This window comes from Phyllostomus discolor, chromosome 5 (assembly GCF_004126475.2).
Source record: "Phyllostomus discolor isolate MPI-MPIP mPhyDis1 chromosome 5, mPhyDis1.pri.v3, whole genome shotgun sequence".
Lineage (NCBI taxonomy): Eukaryota > Metazoa > Chordata > Mammalia > Chiroptera > Phyllostomidae > Phyllostomus > Phyllostomus discolor.
This window is the reverse complement of record NC_040907.2, coordinates 145,897,011-145,912,235: the sequence shown is the minus strand read 5'-3', so window position 1 is coordinate 145,912,235 and position 15,225 is coordinate 145,897,011. Positions and strand designations below refer to the sequence as shown.

The 15,225-nt window shown below is 42.6% G+C and overlaps 2 protein-coding genes across 3 annotated transcripts in view; one reads left to right on the top strand and one right to left on the bottom strand.

Annotated features, from left to right (window-relative positions):
• Positions 1-10,869, bottom strand: part of HECTD2 (HECT domain E3 ubiquitin protein ligase 2) — a 63,961-nt gene extending 53,092 nt beyond the window's left edge. The window contains exon 1 of the mRNA XM_036026987.1: positions 10,602-10,869. Within this exon, the coding sequence (XP_035882880.1) occupies positions 10,602-10,760 (159 nt within the window). The 5' untranslated portion in view covers positions 10,761-10,869. The remainder of the gene's footprint in view (positions 1-10,601) is intronic.
• Positions 10,870-10,997: 128 nt separating this feature from the next.
• On the top strand, positions 10,998-14,826 carry LOC118500475. 2 transcript variants are annotated; one of them, XM_036025085.1, is made up of 3 exons: positions 10,998-11,696; positions 12,566-12,642; positions 14,581-14,826. In XM_036025085.1, the coding sequence occupies exons 1-3, from the start codon at positions 11,013-11,015 to the stop codon at positions 14,585-14,587; spliced, it is 768 nt and encodes a 255-aa protein (XP_035880978.1). In that variant the 5' UTR covers positions 10,998-11,012; the 3' UTR covers positions 14,588-14,826. The 2 variants fall into 2 exon arrangements, with proteins under 2 accessions (XP_035880978.1, XP_035880976.1); XM_036025083.1 differs by lacking the exon at positions 14,581-14,826 and having other exon boundaries at positions 12,566-12,972.
• The last annotated feature ends 399 nt before the right edge of the window (positions 14,827-15,225 follow it).

The following is a 15,225-nucleotide window of genomic DNA, read 5'->3' as shown; positions in this document are numbered from 1 at the left end:
GAGAAGCTAACCCAAGCGTCTTGGAAGAAATGAAGTCTGAGCTGAGACAACAGTAACAGGGAATGAAGAAAAACCGCTGGGACCAAAGCCATGGCAAAATGGTAACGGCTAGTTCAGGTCCAAGTGTGAAGCACAATGAGAATCAGAGAACCCTTCCATAAATTGCAAAATAAATGGAATAAGCCAAGTAAAATGACTTATTTCAAATTTCAGGAGACTACACATACCAGATATCTCCCCCAAAAGAGGGTATATATAATTTTAGAATGTGTAAAAAATTAAAGAAAACTCCAGAGTGGATTATATAAATATATGATTTGTGAGTGACTAGAAAAGGAGCTAATGTTCACTAGGCAAAGGCATGTTTCTCATACCAAAATAACAATATTCTTCTAATTGATAGGGTCATCATGATGCTACTGTTATGTATCAGTTGTTATGTAAAACGAATATAAGGTCAGAACCATGGGAAATATTGGCATGTATAATTGGAGCTGACAAAGATTAAGAATGAATGGCCAAAGACATAAGATATCCAAGAAGGTACTCTGTTAAAAACTAAGAAAGGATGAAGTTGCAAGAAAAACAGTGATCAACAATGTTACATGAGGAAGAGTGGTGAGGTCTCAAATGAGCCTATAAGAATGAGCAACTGAGAAATCACAGGGACAGTGGAGACAACAGATGCAGAGAAATGGGGTGGCAGGAACTATTCTGAAACGGATGGGCAAATGAATGGGAAACTAGAAGATGACAGCAATGAGCTGGGGTTGCTCTGTCCTGAAGCTTTATGGAAAGGGAGACAGGCCATTGGCTGGAAGGGGAAAAGGTCTGAGGGAAGATACACAGCTGCCGAATCCAAAGTTTGCTTCTCTGGTCCCCAGAGCATTATTGCTACTCCTTGTGCAGGAATGGCCGCGGACTGGAGCAGAGATGGCACTCAGCTGCAAGGCAGGTGGCCTGGCATGAAGGACAACGGTTCTTCCTAGGATGCCAATTAGAGGAGGTCTCCCCAAATTTTAGGTGGAGGTGCATGGAAAAGAGTGACCCACCAAGAGTGAGAGAACAGCCCAGGCGCAGAGAACAGATGGTTTTTGCTCCCGTTTGCTTTCTGGTTCTAAGCTGTGTGCATCATTCCATTAAATCTCACTTTTCTGGAAGGAGGCATAAATGGCCTGATTTTCTGTTCATTGTGATCAAAAAAGCTTAAACAAGATGAAATAAAAACCTTCATCCACTAAGTCTCTTGTTTGTCATGTGACTGTGCTCTTGATATTTTATACTTGAGATGACGTGAAATTAATCATGCACCATTTCATAGGTTGACAGTGCATTACAGATTAATAAGAGCAACCCCCCCAAATAGCAGTTGCCCCATACCAGCACGCCCAAGAGAAACCTTACACATAACCTAAGACTTTCGTGAGGAAAAGCAGGGCAGTACGTTGGGCGATAGTAAACTGATTAACCAAAAATTAAAGAATCAAACCAAGAAGTTATTGGGTATTAATATGGCATCAAACTTCAGACTAAATTAAAGGTTAGAGAACATTACTATACAAGTCTTCTAAGAACTGTATCTACCAGTTCTTACATCTCGTCTGCTGGGAGTTTGGGAAGTGTTATCTCTGAGTCCCACAGAAGGAGAACACTACAGAAGAAGTCCTGGAACGTGGCCAGTCCACAAACATGGGCTGGATGTGCTGGAGAACAGATAGTAGCAGGATACCCAACCAGCTGTTACAGATAGAAGATAAGTACAAACAAGGAACACAGCGGGGGAGACACTTTCACTGAAGAAAAGAACTCAAAATATGTAACCCTGGCAGAGTAAACAATAGACTTGACTCTAATCAAAGGCTGACCATGGGTTTAGTAAACATCAGAAAAATTTCATGTTCATATCTCACAAGTACCTAACACAGACCACAAAAGTCCTTTTGACTATATAATCACATGGATTATAGGTAAGATTATAATACAAAATAATATCAAAGAATTTAAATAGGCAAATACTTAAGAGTACCTGTTTTGTTCCTGTTTACACATAATTAAATATTACCGACTTTGTTTAAAATTTTATTGTAATACATGAGTTCCTGCTTTCAACCTTTACTGAGGGACATGCTACATCTGAGTTACATTTTAAGTAGGGTTGAGTTTTGTCATATTTTTCTATCAAATGCCAATAAGGAGGCTATTCATGGTTTTCCATGACAGCTTTTGTATTAAACATCAAGTTCTATTATATTCAAACTCTGGTAAAACTTAATTTGTTCATCTTCTATCCCCAAAAGCCACCTTAGGAGATAAACATTTCTGCTCACATTCTTAAACAAACTTGATAAAAGAATAATTGTTGATTCTATTCCATAATGAAACTTTTAAAAGTCATAGTCTCTCACTACATTAGTCTCTGAATGAAAATATGTTGAATGGAATTTCTGTGTCTATGAAATTCATTATTCATAACATTTTAAACTACTAGCTTTGCAAACAAGCTGGAAGTACTTGCATTTTAAACTATATAAAGTGAAAATTATGTTGCATTCTAGCTATGTATTTGGACAGGTCAGGCTGAAAGAGGTTTTATTTACTGAAGAGACAGCATACAGCAAGCACTAAGCAGAGTGGCCCCACTTTGGTTCCGCTGGCTCTGCTGGCAAAGTGTCTCAGGGGATCCAGTCACCAGGACACGTTCAGTTTGAGAGGAATGTACGTCATGCACTTTAGAGAATGTTCCATACAATAAATAATGATGGGGCACTCTGAAATGTCCAACAGCACTTGGTTAGTTGGAAAATTCACTTATATATAATACCTGTTATTATTAACACCAAGTAAAAAGCATTAATGGTAATAGTAGGAAGGAAATTCAACATATATTAGGGTAGGGGTTTGTAAAGTTTCTGGTCTAAGGACTCCTTTACAATTTAAAAAATTATTGTATATCTGTACTAATTCCTTTTAAAATAACAAAACCATTTATGGAAAAACAACTATTTTCCCAAGCCAAAAGAAAAAAGACCTAGTGAGAAGAATGCTGTTGTTCCACATTTGTAAATCAATTTTTAGTATCTGGTTTAATGGAAGACAGCTGGATTCTGATCCCTCCTTCTGCACTCAGCTTTTCTGCGACCTCATGTGACACGTGGCCTCCAGAAAGTGACACTGCCAACAATGAGAGAACAGGCAGGAAGAAGACAAGACAAATAACGTCTTCATATCATTGGAAAAACAGTTTTGACCTTATGGTCCTCTAAAAGGAAGTGGAGGACCACACTTTGAGGATTGCCACACACGGATAGAGGTTAGTTAGAACTAAGGATGAATTTGAGAAACCTTGGAAGGACAAAAAGATATCATTTAAATCTGCACTGTGTAATATGGCTATGGCCGCGTGTGCTTATGGAGCACTTGAAATGTGCTAGTCTAAACTGAGATATCTAGTAAGTGTAAAATACACAGTTTTCAAAAACTTAGTATAAAAAGAGGTAAAAATCTCATTAAGCATTTATATTGAAGTGTTGAGATGGTAAATTTCTGGATATGCTGGATTAAATAAAATATATTATTAAAATTAATTTTATCTCATCCTGGCTGGCGTAGCTCAGTGGATTGAGTGCAGGCTACGAACCAAAGCATTGCAGGTTTGATTCCCAGTCAGGGCACATGCCTGGGTTGCAGGCCACAGACCCCAGCAACCGCACATTGATGTTTCTCTCTCTCTCTCCCCCTCCCTTCCCTTTCTAAAAATAAATAAATAAATAAATAAATAAATGTAATTTTATCTCTTTATTGCTATTCCTTTTAATGTGGCTATTAGAAAATTTTACATTACAGATGTGGTTCACATTATATTTCTAACTGGACAGTGCTGATCTAGATTTTCCTAAACTAGGTCCAACCCAACATGCACCCTCAGGAGAAAAGAATAGAATTATTATCCTGATTCACAATTGCCCTGCATTGTTTAGGAAGAAGGGTTTTGCTGGAAAGGTAACAATGACAATCTGAACACCGCTAGCCACACCTCACTGAAATTTATTTTTTGAATCCAGAGTTGAATATTTTAGTGGTAGGTTAATTGCTTCAGTCTCATTGAGTCCAGGGACCATCTATGCTGCACAGAAAAACTACTTTACAAAAGACTGAGTGGCTTCCTGAGATACTGGGCAAAGGTTATTGTGTCAAAAGACTGGTGAAAAAAATATATATCCTTCTATGTTGTAAGTTAAAATAAAAAGCATTTAAGATACTCCACTTTACCAACTTTTTAAATAAACTGTACTGAGGCCTCAACTGTACTGAGAGGCTACAAAGGAGGCTATTTTAGGCCCTGTTACTGGGTAAAGTTATTTTGTTTTTCTTTCTTGTATGTTTTTTTTTCTTTTCACAGTTCCCTGTTAGGATGCTGGGTTATAAAATTAGAAGTGCTAACTTTGTTCTACATCTTTCTAGTAAGATGTGAAAAATTAGCTACTTTCAAGGTGAGAACTTCTTTCCCAAACTAAATAACACCAATCCAAGTGAAACTGCCTCCTTTAGGTGATATAAATCACATCTGTCACTGGAGACTAGGAATAAGGAAGTGGCTTCTGAAACAAAATTGTGACACCAAAAGAAATCACAATACAACCGATCTTAGAGATAACTGAAAATGAACCTGACTTAATATAAAAGAAATGTTGGTCTGACTTCAGAAATTTCAGGATTTATCAGAAAGGCAAGGTGGCATGGGAGAGTTTATTCACTTCCTTTATGACATAGGAAAAGAAGAAATTGCATCAACAGACTAACCATATGCAGGAAAGGACTATTTTTAAAATGTGTGATTTGATGCAGTCACAATTCCTTGACCAATTTCCTATTCTTTAATAAAAACATATGGCTCAAACCAAGTTTATTTGAAATATAGCTTTCTTAATGATTAGGCTCAAACTTTAGATTGACTGCAATTAGACTCCATTAGTAAAATGTCAGTAATTTCTATTTTTAAGAGGCATGTTCATTTATTATATTCATTCCCCCAAAATGTTTTCTGACAGCTTACAAAATGTCACCAAGTGACAAATATCAACTGAAGAACAAGTAGTTATTAACATAAGGCTTATAGGTCTAACATTTCTGCAGTGTAAGAATGGTTCCTTCACCCATAGAACTAAGTTATAATACTAGGGGGGAAAAGCAGACGAAAAAGCAAGGAAATACACATATATGATGTATTTTTGTAGTATCTGTGATTTCCTTAACTGCTTAAAACACCTCTGGCCCCACAGCCTTCATTCTCTGCCATCCCACCTCCTGCTGAGAACATAACGGACAAAGTGTACAAGATTTTCCATGTAGGAGGCTGTTCCCGACACCTAGATAGGCATGGTTTATGTGAGTTCACACATGCATGTGTTTATTTGGAGTGCTGTTGGCTGGATTGCCTTTTTATGTAAACATTTTTCTCTAAGAGAACTCATCTGAAAACGCTCCACTCTCTTCTCTAAAAATTTCCTTCTCTTTCATTCCTGTTATCTAGCAAGATCCCACATCACGTAGATTCTTCCATCCCTTACACTTTAACACATGGCCACCACCCTACTGAATGTGCCCTTCATCTCTGGAATGAACAAAAAGCTCCTTCCTTTACTCTCTTCCTCTTCTTTCCTCCAGTCCAAGTACCTCCAACCACTACCACTGATTTCATTATGTTGTTTATTTAAGAAACTCCAATGGCTTCCCACTAACCGCAGCAAAAAATGTCCAAATTTGTCTGCCTAGTGATCTGGCTCCAGCCCCATGCAATCGTACTCACCTCCCACACATTCCCAGCATGCTTCCATTGGGCTTGCGTTATGGCTCCCCAGTTCTTCCCTTTAAGCTTTGTGCATGTTGTTTTCCCCACTGGGTTGCTTTTCCCACTTTCTTTTGCCCGTCCAAGTCCTATCATCCTTCAATGGCCAGCCAGCTTAAATAACTACCTTAACTTCAAGGCCTTTCTACGAGTTCTGCGAACACCGACTTCCTTTCTCTGATCTCCTATAGTGTAAATTGTTTCTGGGGCTCAATGTGGCTTTTACACACTGCTTTGCTTTGTGATGTTTTCATATGTTAGCCCTGCCTACCCTGAGGCTGGAACCTTTTTCTGAAAAAACAACCAAAAAACTCCCGTCCTTGTGTTTTCTGTAACATCTACCCTGAAGCTAAACATAATGGATGTTCAATAATTGGTAGTTACATTTTGGCACAGTAGCTTCACAGCCCATTTCTGTACATCTGACACAACACATGCAGACTTCTCATTCGTATCACTGACTTCCTGTCAACTCCTCGCCACACACCTTGTGCTTTCCCTCAACTATTTCCCTCACCTTCCACCTGCTTGGCAAGTCTCCTGGCCTTCACTGGGGGCACGCTTCCCTTTAAAATCTGAAACTGGTTTCATCCGTTTCCCTTCACCTCTCTGACCTAAGTAAAACCCGGTTCCTCCTTGAACCCAACTTCACTCCTTGCTACCCTCTCCCATGGAAAACCTCCCTTTTTCCTATTTACCTGGTGTACAGGTTGAAGTAGACAAACTCATCCTCACTTGTCACTGCTATTCCTGCTCTTCCTTTGACCATTTTTCTCCTTCCCCATTCACAAATTTTTTCTAGCTTCTGTATTACACCAGCAACTAATTTATAATATTCTGTCCCACTCCAATCTGTCAACCTCAGTACATTCAATATTCGATCATTATAGATTTTCGTACCCATGCACTACTTCAATGCCTTACCCTCAACCCCGTGGGCTTGCATCACCTCTCCACAGCTGAGAGGCCAGACCCAGACACTGATAGTCCTCGAGGGCTCTATCTGAAGCCTCGGGGCATCTCCAGCAGAACCACTTTAGCTGCGCTTCTCTCCATTCCCCTGCCACACCTGCTTTCTGCTGTGTCTCCATAACTTTCACTAGTCCAGTTCAAATGCTGCTCCCTAAAATAAGTATAGACTTGGGGCAGGCTGGTTAAAATACAGATTCCATAGAGATTCTTCTGTCCATAGAGATTCTTCTATTCAGTAAACAGAACATCAGTTTTCAATCTTAGCTACACCTGGTAATTAAAAAAAATATGCCTGAGCTCCATGCCCAGAAATTGGTATAATAGGCCTGCATGTGGGCCTGGCCAAATATGGCTTTAGAAGTTCTCCATGATGATTCTATTGTGCCTCGAAGGGTGAAAAAACGGTTCTCTGGGGTGAGATCTGGAAATTAAGACTTTAACATGCTATCAGGGTAACTCTGTGGTCCATCAGATTTAAGACCATTGTGTTAGGTACTTCCTGGCTAGAATGGACTTCCTTTACACTTCAGTGATCTTAGGACCAAACATTTTGGGTCTCCTCTTTCCGGCACCCTCAATCTCACCCCTGTACCTGTCTTTAAACTTCATAACCTGGCCTTCTACTTATTTTAGGGAGCTATCACTTTAAATTATTTCCAAATTCTCATAAAAATGTGACACAATAATTTTTGGAGCCCTGGCTAGCATAGCTCAGTGGATTGAGCATGGGTTGCGAACCACAGTGTCGCAGGTTCGATTCCCAACCAGGGTACATTCCTGGATTGCAGGCCATAACCTCCAGCAATTGCACATTGATGTTTCTCTCTCTCTCCCCCTCCCTTCCCTCTCTAAAAAACAATAAATAAATAAAATCTTTAAAAAAAAATTTTTGGGAAAAAGCTAGCACTGCAGCACTACATTATCTGAGTCATGAACTCAGTCTACATAGAGCTGTTAACCTGGGGTAAAAAGGAAGGAACACTAAACTGCCTCAAAGAAAAAAGTTATTGATGGCAATCAGGTTCCTAAGCAAACCTCCAGAAACGCTAATCCATGTGGAGGCTGAAAAACAACCAAAGGAGCCACTAGCTGTCTTTGCTTGCCCCGACACCCAGGCCTTCCTACCCTAGGGCGAAGTCAGTCATCATCCCAGTATCCTGGCTTTCTCGCCCTCTAGAGCACAGGTGGCAAACACAAAGCCCCCCACCTTGTTTTATCTGGCCGCACCTTGTTTCTACCCGGTGGCAGTGTCGAGCTCTCGCTTAACGGTTAAGGAGTAGTTACATTTATGCAGTCCTAAAATTACATCCAGCTCTTTGAAGACACAACTGTGAGGCTGATGTGGACTCTGGTGAAAATGAGTTTGACACCCTGGCTCTAGAGGACCAAGTACATATTTCCTTGACCTACGCTTTTTACTGCTATAACTCAGAATTCCAGATCTGGACATCTCTCTTTGACAAATATTGTATATACACACATTTACATATACACACATCATCATCATCACCTTCCCCTTGATCTTTTTTTTTTTAATTGATCTTGGAGAGGGAGACAGAGACACATCAAACAGGAGAAACATCAATCATTGCTCCACCCATCCATTCACTAATTGGTTGCTTCCTGTGTGTGCCCGGACTGGGATCCAAGGCAACCTTGGCACGTATGGATGATGCTCCAAACAGCTGAGCTACTCATCATCCAGGGCTCCCTTGCTCTTCTAACTCATGCTGCAAGACCTGAGAAAAAGTCCTCTTCCTTCCTGTCATGATTCAGAACCTCAGTGCCAATGACAAACCTGTCAATTCAAAGAGCCATAAATTCTGAATGCCTTACTAAAAAAAAAAACAAAACAAAAAACAGGTACCAACCCTGAAAGACCTTCTAGGTACCAGAAATTGCCTTCAAAATTTCAAGTTTTTCTATCCATCCTCCTTCTCTAATTAAACCTGTGTCTTTTCAAGGCTTAAGTCAAGATTAAAAAAAAAACTTCGTAAATTCTCTTCTTCTGTTTGACTTGTAGTGCAAGCCCATAATCCTTTATTCACACTTCCAAATCCTATAAGCTCTTGAAACTAGAAGGTTTTTGTAGCTCTTTTGGTGACAATCCAACCTGATTTGAACTGATATTAAGCTACTTATAATCTGACTTCATTTAGTGTGAACACACATATTGTTCACTGAAGAGCTATTAATACACTTGATTACCGAGAACTAGCCAGGACCTCACTGTGGCTATTACATGTATGTACTGAAAGGTAATATGAATTACCTTTCTAAAATCTGAAAAACTCTGACCTCCAAAGCCCCAAGGGTTTCAGATAACAGTCCATATGGACCTGTGTTCACACTGTATCAATTTCTCCGAGCTTTTACTCCAAACTTTCAATTTTTCAATTACACTGAGGTAAATGAATGTTTTGGGGAGGGTGCTCACTTGAGGACCTAAACCCATTCATATTACTGTTTCTGAAATTGCATGCATTCATTGTCACAAACAACTGACTTAGAATAGCTACTGTGGAAACACTCGCTATTGGCAATTTGAGAACTCCCTGGATGAGCTCTGAAAGCCCAGGGGACCAACAGAAGGAACTGGTTCTGCCAGCAGATGGGTGACAAATTCCTTCAAAGGATTTGCCAAAGTAGTATCTAACCATAACTCCAACTTTCCAATCAACTGTACCTATATTTTAAAAGGTAATTTTATTACTGTCTACTTGGCTGCAATGATGCAACATAAAGACCTCATTCTAACGGTTTCCAGGTACCAGTCCTTAGGTATCTTTGAAAAATGTACCAAGTCAAAACATTATTCCTGATACTTTAAAGAAGAATGTTATTTTCTTAAGTTTTTAGTCACGTAGGAAGGAGGTTTTAAGAAATGAATTGCACATAGGAATCAAGAAAATGTACCATGCTCTCTAACTTTTACTGTTTTGTCACTCACAGCTGCTTGACAAAGTGGTCTTTAAATGTACCGAAGCAAACTCTCAGAAAGTATTTAAATATTACTTCAAACAAAAATCTCAGAATATCAGAGGTTAATTTTTTGTGTGTTTTCCAAAGTATCCAGTCCTATCCACCAGCAAAAATAAGGTAGGGGGCCATTACATCATCTGGCAATGTGTAGTCTGAAGCCCGAGAGTGTTCATCAAATAATCATCAAAGAAAATCCGGCTGGGAGATCAGCCTTGTCAAGCTTAGATTAACTTGAATTTAAATAAAAAGGTTAAAAAAGGCTCCCCACCTTACGCCACATGTCTGTACCATATGAAAAATATTAATAAAACCATCACCGAGGCATCTACCTCCCACTACCCTCACAGCAACGGAGGGTCACAAGTGGACACTCGCCGCGCAGCCCGTTCAATTTGGAGGAAGGAAAGAAAAGCAGAAAAAAAAAAAAAAAAAAAAGGCAGAATCTCCGCTCCTCAAAGGCAGGCAGGCAGGCATGCAAGCAGCTCGGTGGAAAACCCACTCCCGCCTGCCTGACACCTTATCCTCATCCAGCAGACAACGCCGACTCCAAGACGCTGGTCATTTCCTTAGAGAAAATGCACTGCCCACAAACCAGAAAATAACCAAAAACAGCCGGCAGACGCGGCCACCTCGTTTCCCGAGGGTGGAAGGTGCAGCTGGCGAAGTGGTCGCGGCTGTCCAAGAGGCACAACTCTTTCCTTTCGGCCCCAGGAAAGGGGGCTGGGCGCCAAGCGCTGGGTAGCCCGGGGATCCCCGGAGGAGACTCGGCCCCCGGGGGGCCCTCGCCCTCCCGGCCGATGCCCGCCGTCGGGGCGCCCCGCGACTCCCGCCCAGCACCTACCGCAGTCACGACGGGCGGCAGCTTCTGGCGCTCCGGCTCCTTCCCTTTCTTCTCCTCCGGCGCCGCCGCCGCGCCCGCCGGCGGCGCGGCGGGCGAGGGCACCCGATCCGCTTCGCTCATTTCGGGCCAGGCGGCGGGACCGCGAAGCGGCAGCGGCGGCCAGGCTTCGGCTGAGGCTGGCGCTGCTGCCGCCGCGACCGCGAGAGGGCTCTGGGCCGCCGCTTCCACCGCAGCGCCGCGCCGCCCCCGCCGCGCTCCGGCCCCGCGCGCGCCCGGATGCCCCGCCCCGCCCCGCCCCCGCGCGCGCCCGGGCGGCTGACGCTGCTCCCCCGGCCCGCGGCCGCCCCCGCTGGCTCCCGGCTCCGCGCTGCAATGTGTGGGGCGCGGGATGCCGCTGCCCTCGCGGCGGTCTGGGTGGGAGGCCCCGCGGCAGGCGCCGCGCCGCCCTGTCGTTCGCCGTCAGTCGGGGGAGACGGCGTGGAGGGTCCGCACTGGAGGGTCTGGACTCGGGGAACGAAGCGAAGCCCGCCGAAGATCCGACGGGGACGGAGCGCGCCCCTGGGGCGCCTGTGGGGCGGGGCGAGCGTGGAAGCTTCCCCCGCGCGGAACGCCGGGGCGGAGGGCGTCCGGACCTGCGGGGTCTGGGCTGGGGTCTTTTCCTCCCCAGCGCCCAGCGGTCTGCCGAGAGGCGGCCGCGCGTTCTGCCATCCCTGTCTACCCGCCTGCCCGTCCGCAGGAGACAGCCTTTTCTTTATTAGGCGACCGGCCCAGTCTGGAGGCTCCGAGGGCCCCCATCTACAGAGGAAAAGCGGGGGGAGGGAGACTGAGACGTCGTGGGTTCCACCTTCTCCATCACTGGGCCTGACGGCCAGGCCACACTTTCCATTCCTGTTCCTCCAGAGCCCGTTTGACTGCCAAGTCCGCCTCTCTCTTCCCGTTCCCACGCGCCAACATCTTGTTCTCTCCTGCATCCCTTATTCCTTTCCTTTTTGTAAGTTACAGATGGACAGATCCAAACTCTGCTGCATAAGCCTTAATGTCAGATCATTCACATGGGTAAGAACTTTAAAATTCAAGAGGAAAGCTTTTAATCATGAAATTAAAACAAAGCCCCACCCCCACCCCCAAGCCACCAAGACAATTGCCTTCCCTTTTTTATTGCCACCTGCTTTCCTTTTCTCAGTCTGCAGGAGGGGCGGAGACACCTGCTGATCTAAGGGGAGGAAGAGAGTAGGAATAGGCTGTACCCCCTATTAAAAATAGGAAATCTCTAGACAAAAACCTCCAGATTTTTAGGTTGTGTTTTTTTTCTTCATTTGATTCTAGGTTGGATGAATTTTTTTCTATTCCATTACCATTCCGTCCCCCCTCCACCCATCACCACACTGTTGTCCGTGTCCATGACTCCCTTTTCTGTTTTGCTCGATCCTTTCCCCCCTACCCTCCGCCCCAAGCAAGACTGGGTGAATTCTCAGATCAAGGATACCCAGATCCAAATATAAGAACCAAAACTGAACCAAATATATCTGAAACAAACTGAAGGATGATGCTAATCTATTGGTTGACGTAATTCTGTTACTAGCATAACCGAATACTAGTTACAGTGCACCAGGGGATGAGGTTGCTTATTTTCAAACCCAGAATTTGAAACAAGCAAATCTGAAGCAAACGATGTGATGAATATCATAATCAGTGTTCAAGACTACCTTGTAAATTTAAAAATTCTGATTTTTACTAATAAAAAAGCTTTCTAGTTTTAATATAATTGCTGTCATAACTTTTAAAATGTTAATTGGTAGGGGTAAGTGCCATATAGTCATCAAAAAAGTATTTTATTGCTAATTAGTCTTGGAGGGAAATTATGTATACATACACTACTTTGAAGCTTTCTCCTCCTTACTATTTTTTAAAAAAATATTTTTTAGGATTTTCTTTCCTTCTTAAACCTCAGAAATACTCATCCTAGACAGAGAAGTGTACACTTATTTCACACTTTTAGCAGGTCAGTATGCTGATCTTTTAGTACAGCAATAACTCAAATGCTGTTTTATAAACAAAAGCCTTTATTTTAACTACAATTGAAGATATTTGTGCTGCCAAGCTAGGCTGATAGAATCCTAGGGGAAAAACTATTCTCTTTCCTATTGTTTTCACCTGGATTTAGTAATTCGTATTATAACGTTTGGATGAGAATTATATGCCTTATGCTTTCTCTTTTCGAGTGTGAGACGAAATAAAAGTGTGTCTGTATCTGTAGTCACATTCAATAGAAAAAAAATACCTAAATATTGGCAAAACAAGGCAAGTCAGAAATTTTACTTTCTGCTACTGCATCAGAAGAGATAACCCATTTCTAAATAAATCCACTTGTGAGTTACATACCAAAAATAAGTGGTTTGTTGATTTTTTTTACTTCCTACTAAATGTATTGCTCTCAGTGCGTCACCCCATCCTTCCTTCACACACACGCACTCCAGCGTGGGAGCTGGAGGGTGGGCGGGGCTCTGGAAGCTGCAGCGATGGCTCCAGGGAGCTAGTGCGTTGGAGAGACGCGTTCCCTACTACCACCGACATGCTTCCGGGGGCCCAGGTGGGGAGAGAGGGTTGTGAAGTAGGACAGACAGAAAGTTCTATACGAAGTGTAGAGAAGATACTTTTCAGCCACGCTAGGTGTTGGCAAGAAGTGCAATGGCGATGGCATGCAAGCGTCCGCTGGGAGTGAGGCAGGAGAAACCGTTCACCTTCCCTAAGTGCTATGGAAGACCTGCACTCATTCATTATACCTGTGGGGAAGATGGTTTGGGAGGCAGGTATGGGAAAGTTAGAGAGCCAGTTATTTCCAAGGAAGAAAAGGAAGGGCCAAATTACAAGGTAATGGAAGGTCTAAATTATAGATAACATTCTATCGTGATTATGTACAGTGACGCCAATCCAGTGAATAATAGCAAAGTAAGTTCCGAGAGGTCTTTTAGGAGTGCGTTGTAACTAATAGCTGTAGATGGAATAGCAATGTGAACTTGTGAAATAGTGAACTTGTTTTTTTAAAGAAAGTGTCTTTTCACATTCAACTTGAGCATTGTCCCCAAGTAGTAAACTTGGAGAAATAAACTTATTTTAGCCATGTCCACATTGTTACAGTTCCTCAGGTTTAACGACTGTAGCTTTTTGAAATTACTGTTAAAAATAGCTTTTCTTTATTACATAAACAACACATTGTCATGATATAAAAAGATAGAAAATACAGATTGACAAAGTGAAGAAAATAAACTCTGGATCCTACCCAATATCAGATAATCACTAAGACCTTGGTTCATATCTTCATGAAATCTATCTGTCATCTGTCTAATCTGTCCACCTATCTATCCACACATAGTGCTTTGTGGTTTGTTTTTATGAAAACAGAACATACTGACTTACTGTCTGAATCTGCACAACTCATTCTTTAGAATACCCCCAGTGGTGTGGAAAATTTGACTTCAGAGAATGATTTTTTTTTCATTGCACAATGTTATATACAGCCAAGATGGAAGAACAGATGATCATCAAGCTTTATATTTTGAATCAGACCTCTCTTGAATCGATCCTTTTCCTTTGGATTCCCATAGCCATTGATCTCAAGGCCCTCAAATCTCTAACCCAAATTATTTACATAGCTTGCCAGCTGGTCTTGCCTTCAGTGTTTTGCCTGCTGCAATTGTTAACAGAATGACCTTTTCAAAGTACATAACTTCTTGACAGTCCTCTGTTTAAAAACACTTCAATAATCTTTCATAGCAAAACTCTGAAATTCCTAGTATAGCACTCACTTGAATTCTTTACAAAAAAGCCATTTTCCTAATGTCCTGATTAGAATCAACTGTTTCTGCTGCCAGAGCATGTTGCACACACTCACATTCACACACCTATCACATTACATCTCAGCTGTCTGTTACCCCAACAGGTCATAGCATAGAGAGGAAGGGCCGTGTCTAACCACTCCTCGAATCTGCACTTACAGCACGGTACCTGGAGTGTGCTGTCCAGGAGGCACTCAGTGAGCTCAGAGTAAATGAAATCAGATGTTTTCTTGACGTGGCTAGTAAGGGTCTGTGGAGACAGTGTCTGAGAAGAGTTCCTGGAATGCTTCTAGGGATGGGTGTCACTCATTCAGATGATTGGTCTGGTTTCTGCCACCTTCGACCCGCCTGAAAGGAGCGTGAGTGCGGATGAGGCGCCGCAGCCCTGCAACCAGGAGGCTGCAGGCGTGAGGATAAATGTCGAAACACAGAGGACAGTGCGGTGGAAGGATGAAGGAACTTGGGGACGTTTCTGAAGTTATGGAACCGATACACCAGCTGGGACGGCCTAGCCCTGGGTTTCTAATTTTGTGAGACAAATTCCGATCTTGTTTAAATCCACGTTAGTTGGTTTTTCTGTCATTCGCAGCTGAGCACGTTCCTGTCACACAACGTGAGTGCGCACAAGCCCCAGAACCGGTCAAGTGGTTGAGTTTTGCCTGGTTTACCCTGTTGTTTAAGCTGTAAAGACACAACCGCAATCACATAAAATGTGTCATCTTAATTCTAGGATTAATAGTTAAGAAATT

Bases quoted from the DNA above. Each gene is read 5' to 3' on its own strand.
- LOC118500475 (XM_036025083.1), top strand. From the start codon at position 11,013: ATGTGTGGGGCGCGGGATGCCGCTGCCCTCGCGGCGGTCTGGGTGGGA. The intron at 11,697-12,565 runs GTAAGAACTTTA...AATATTTTTTAG, and splicing joins ATGTCAGATCATTCACATGG to GATTTTCTTTCCTTCTTAAA.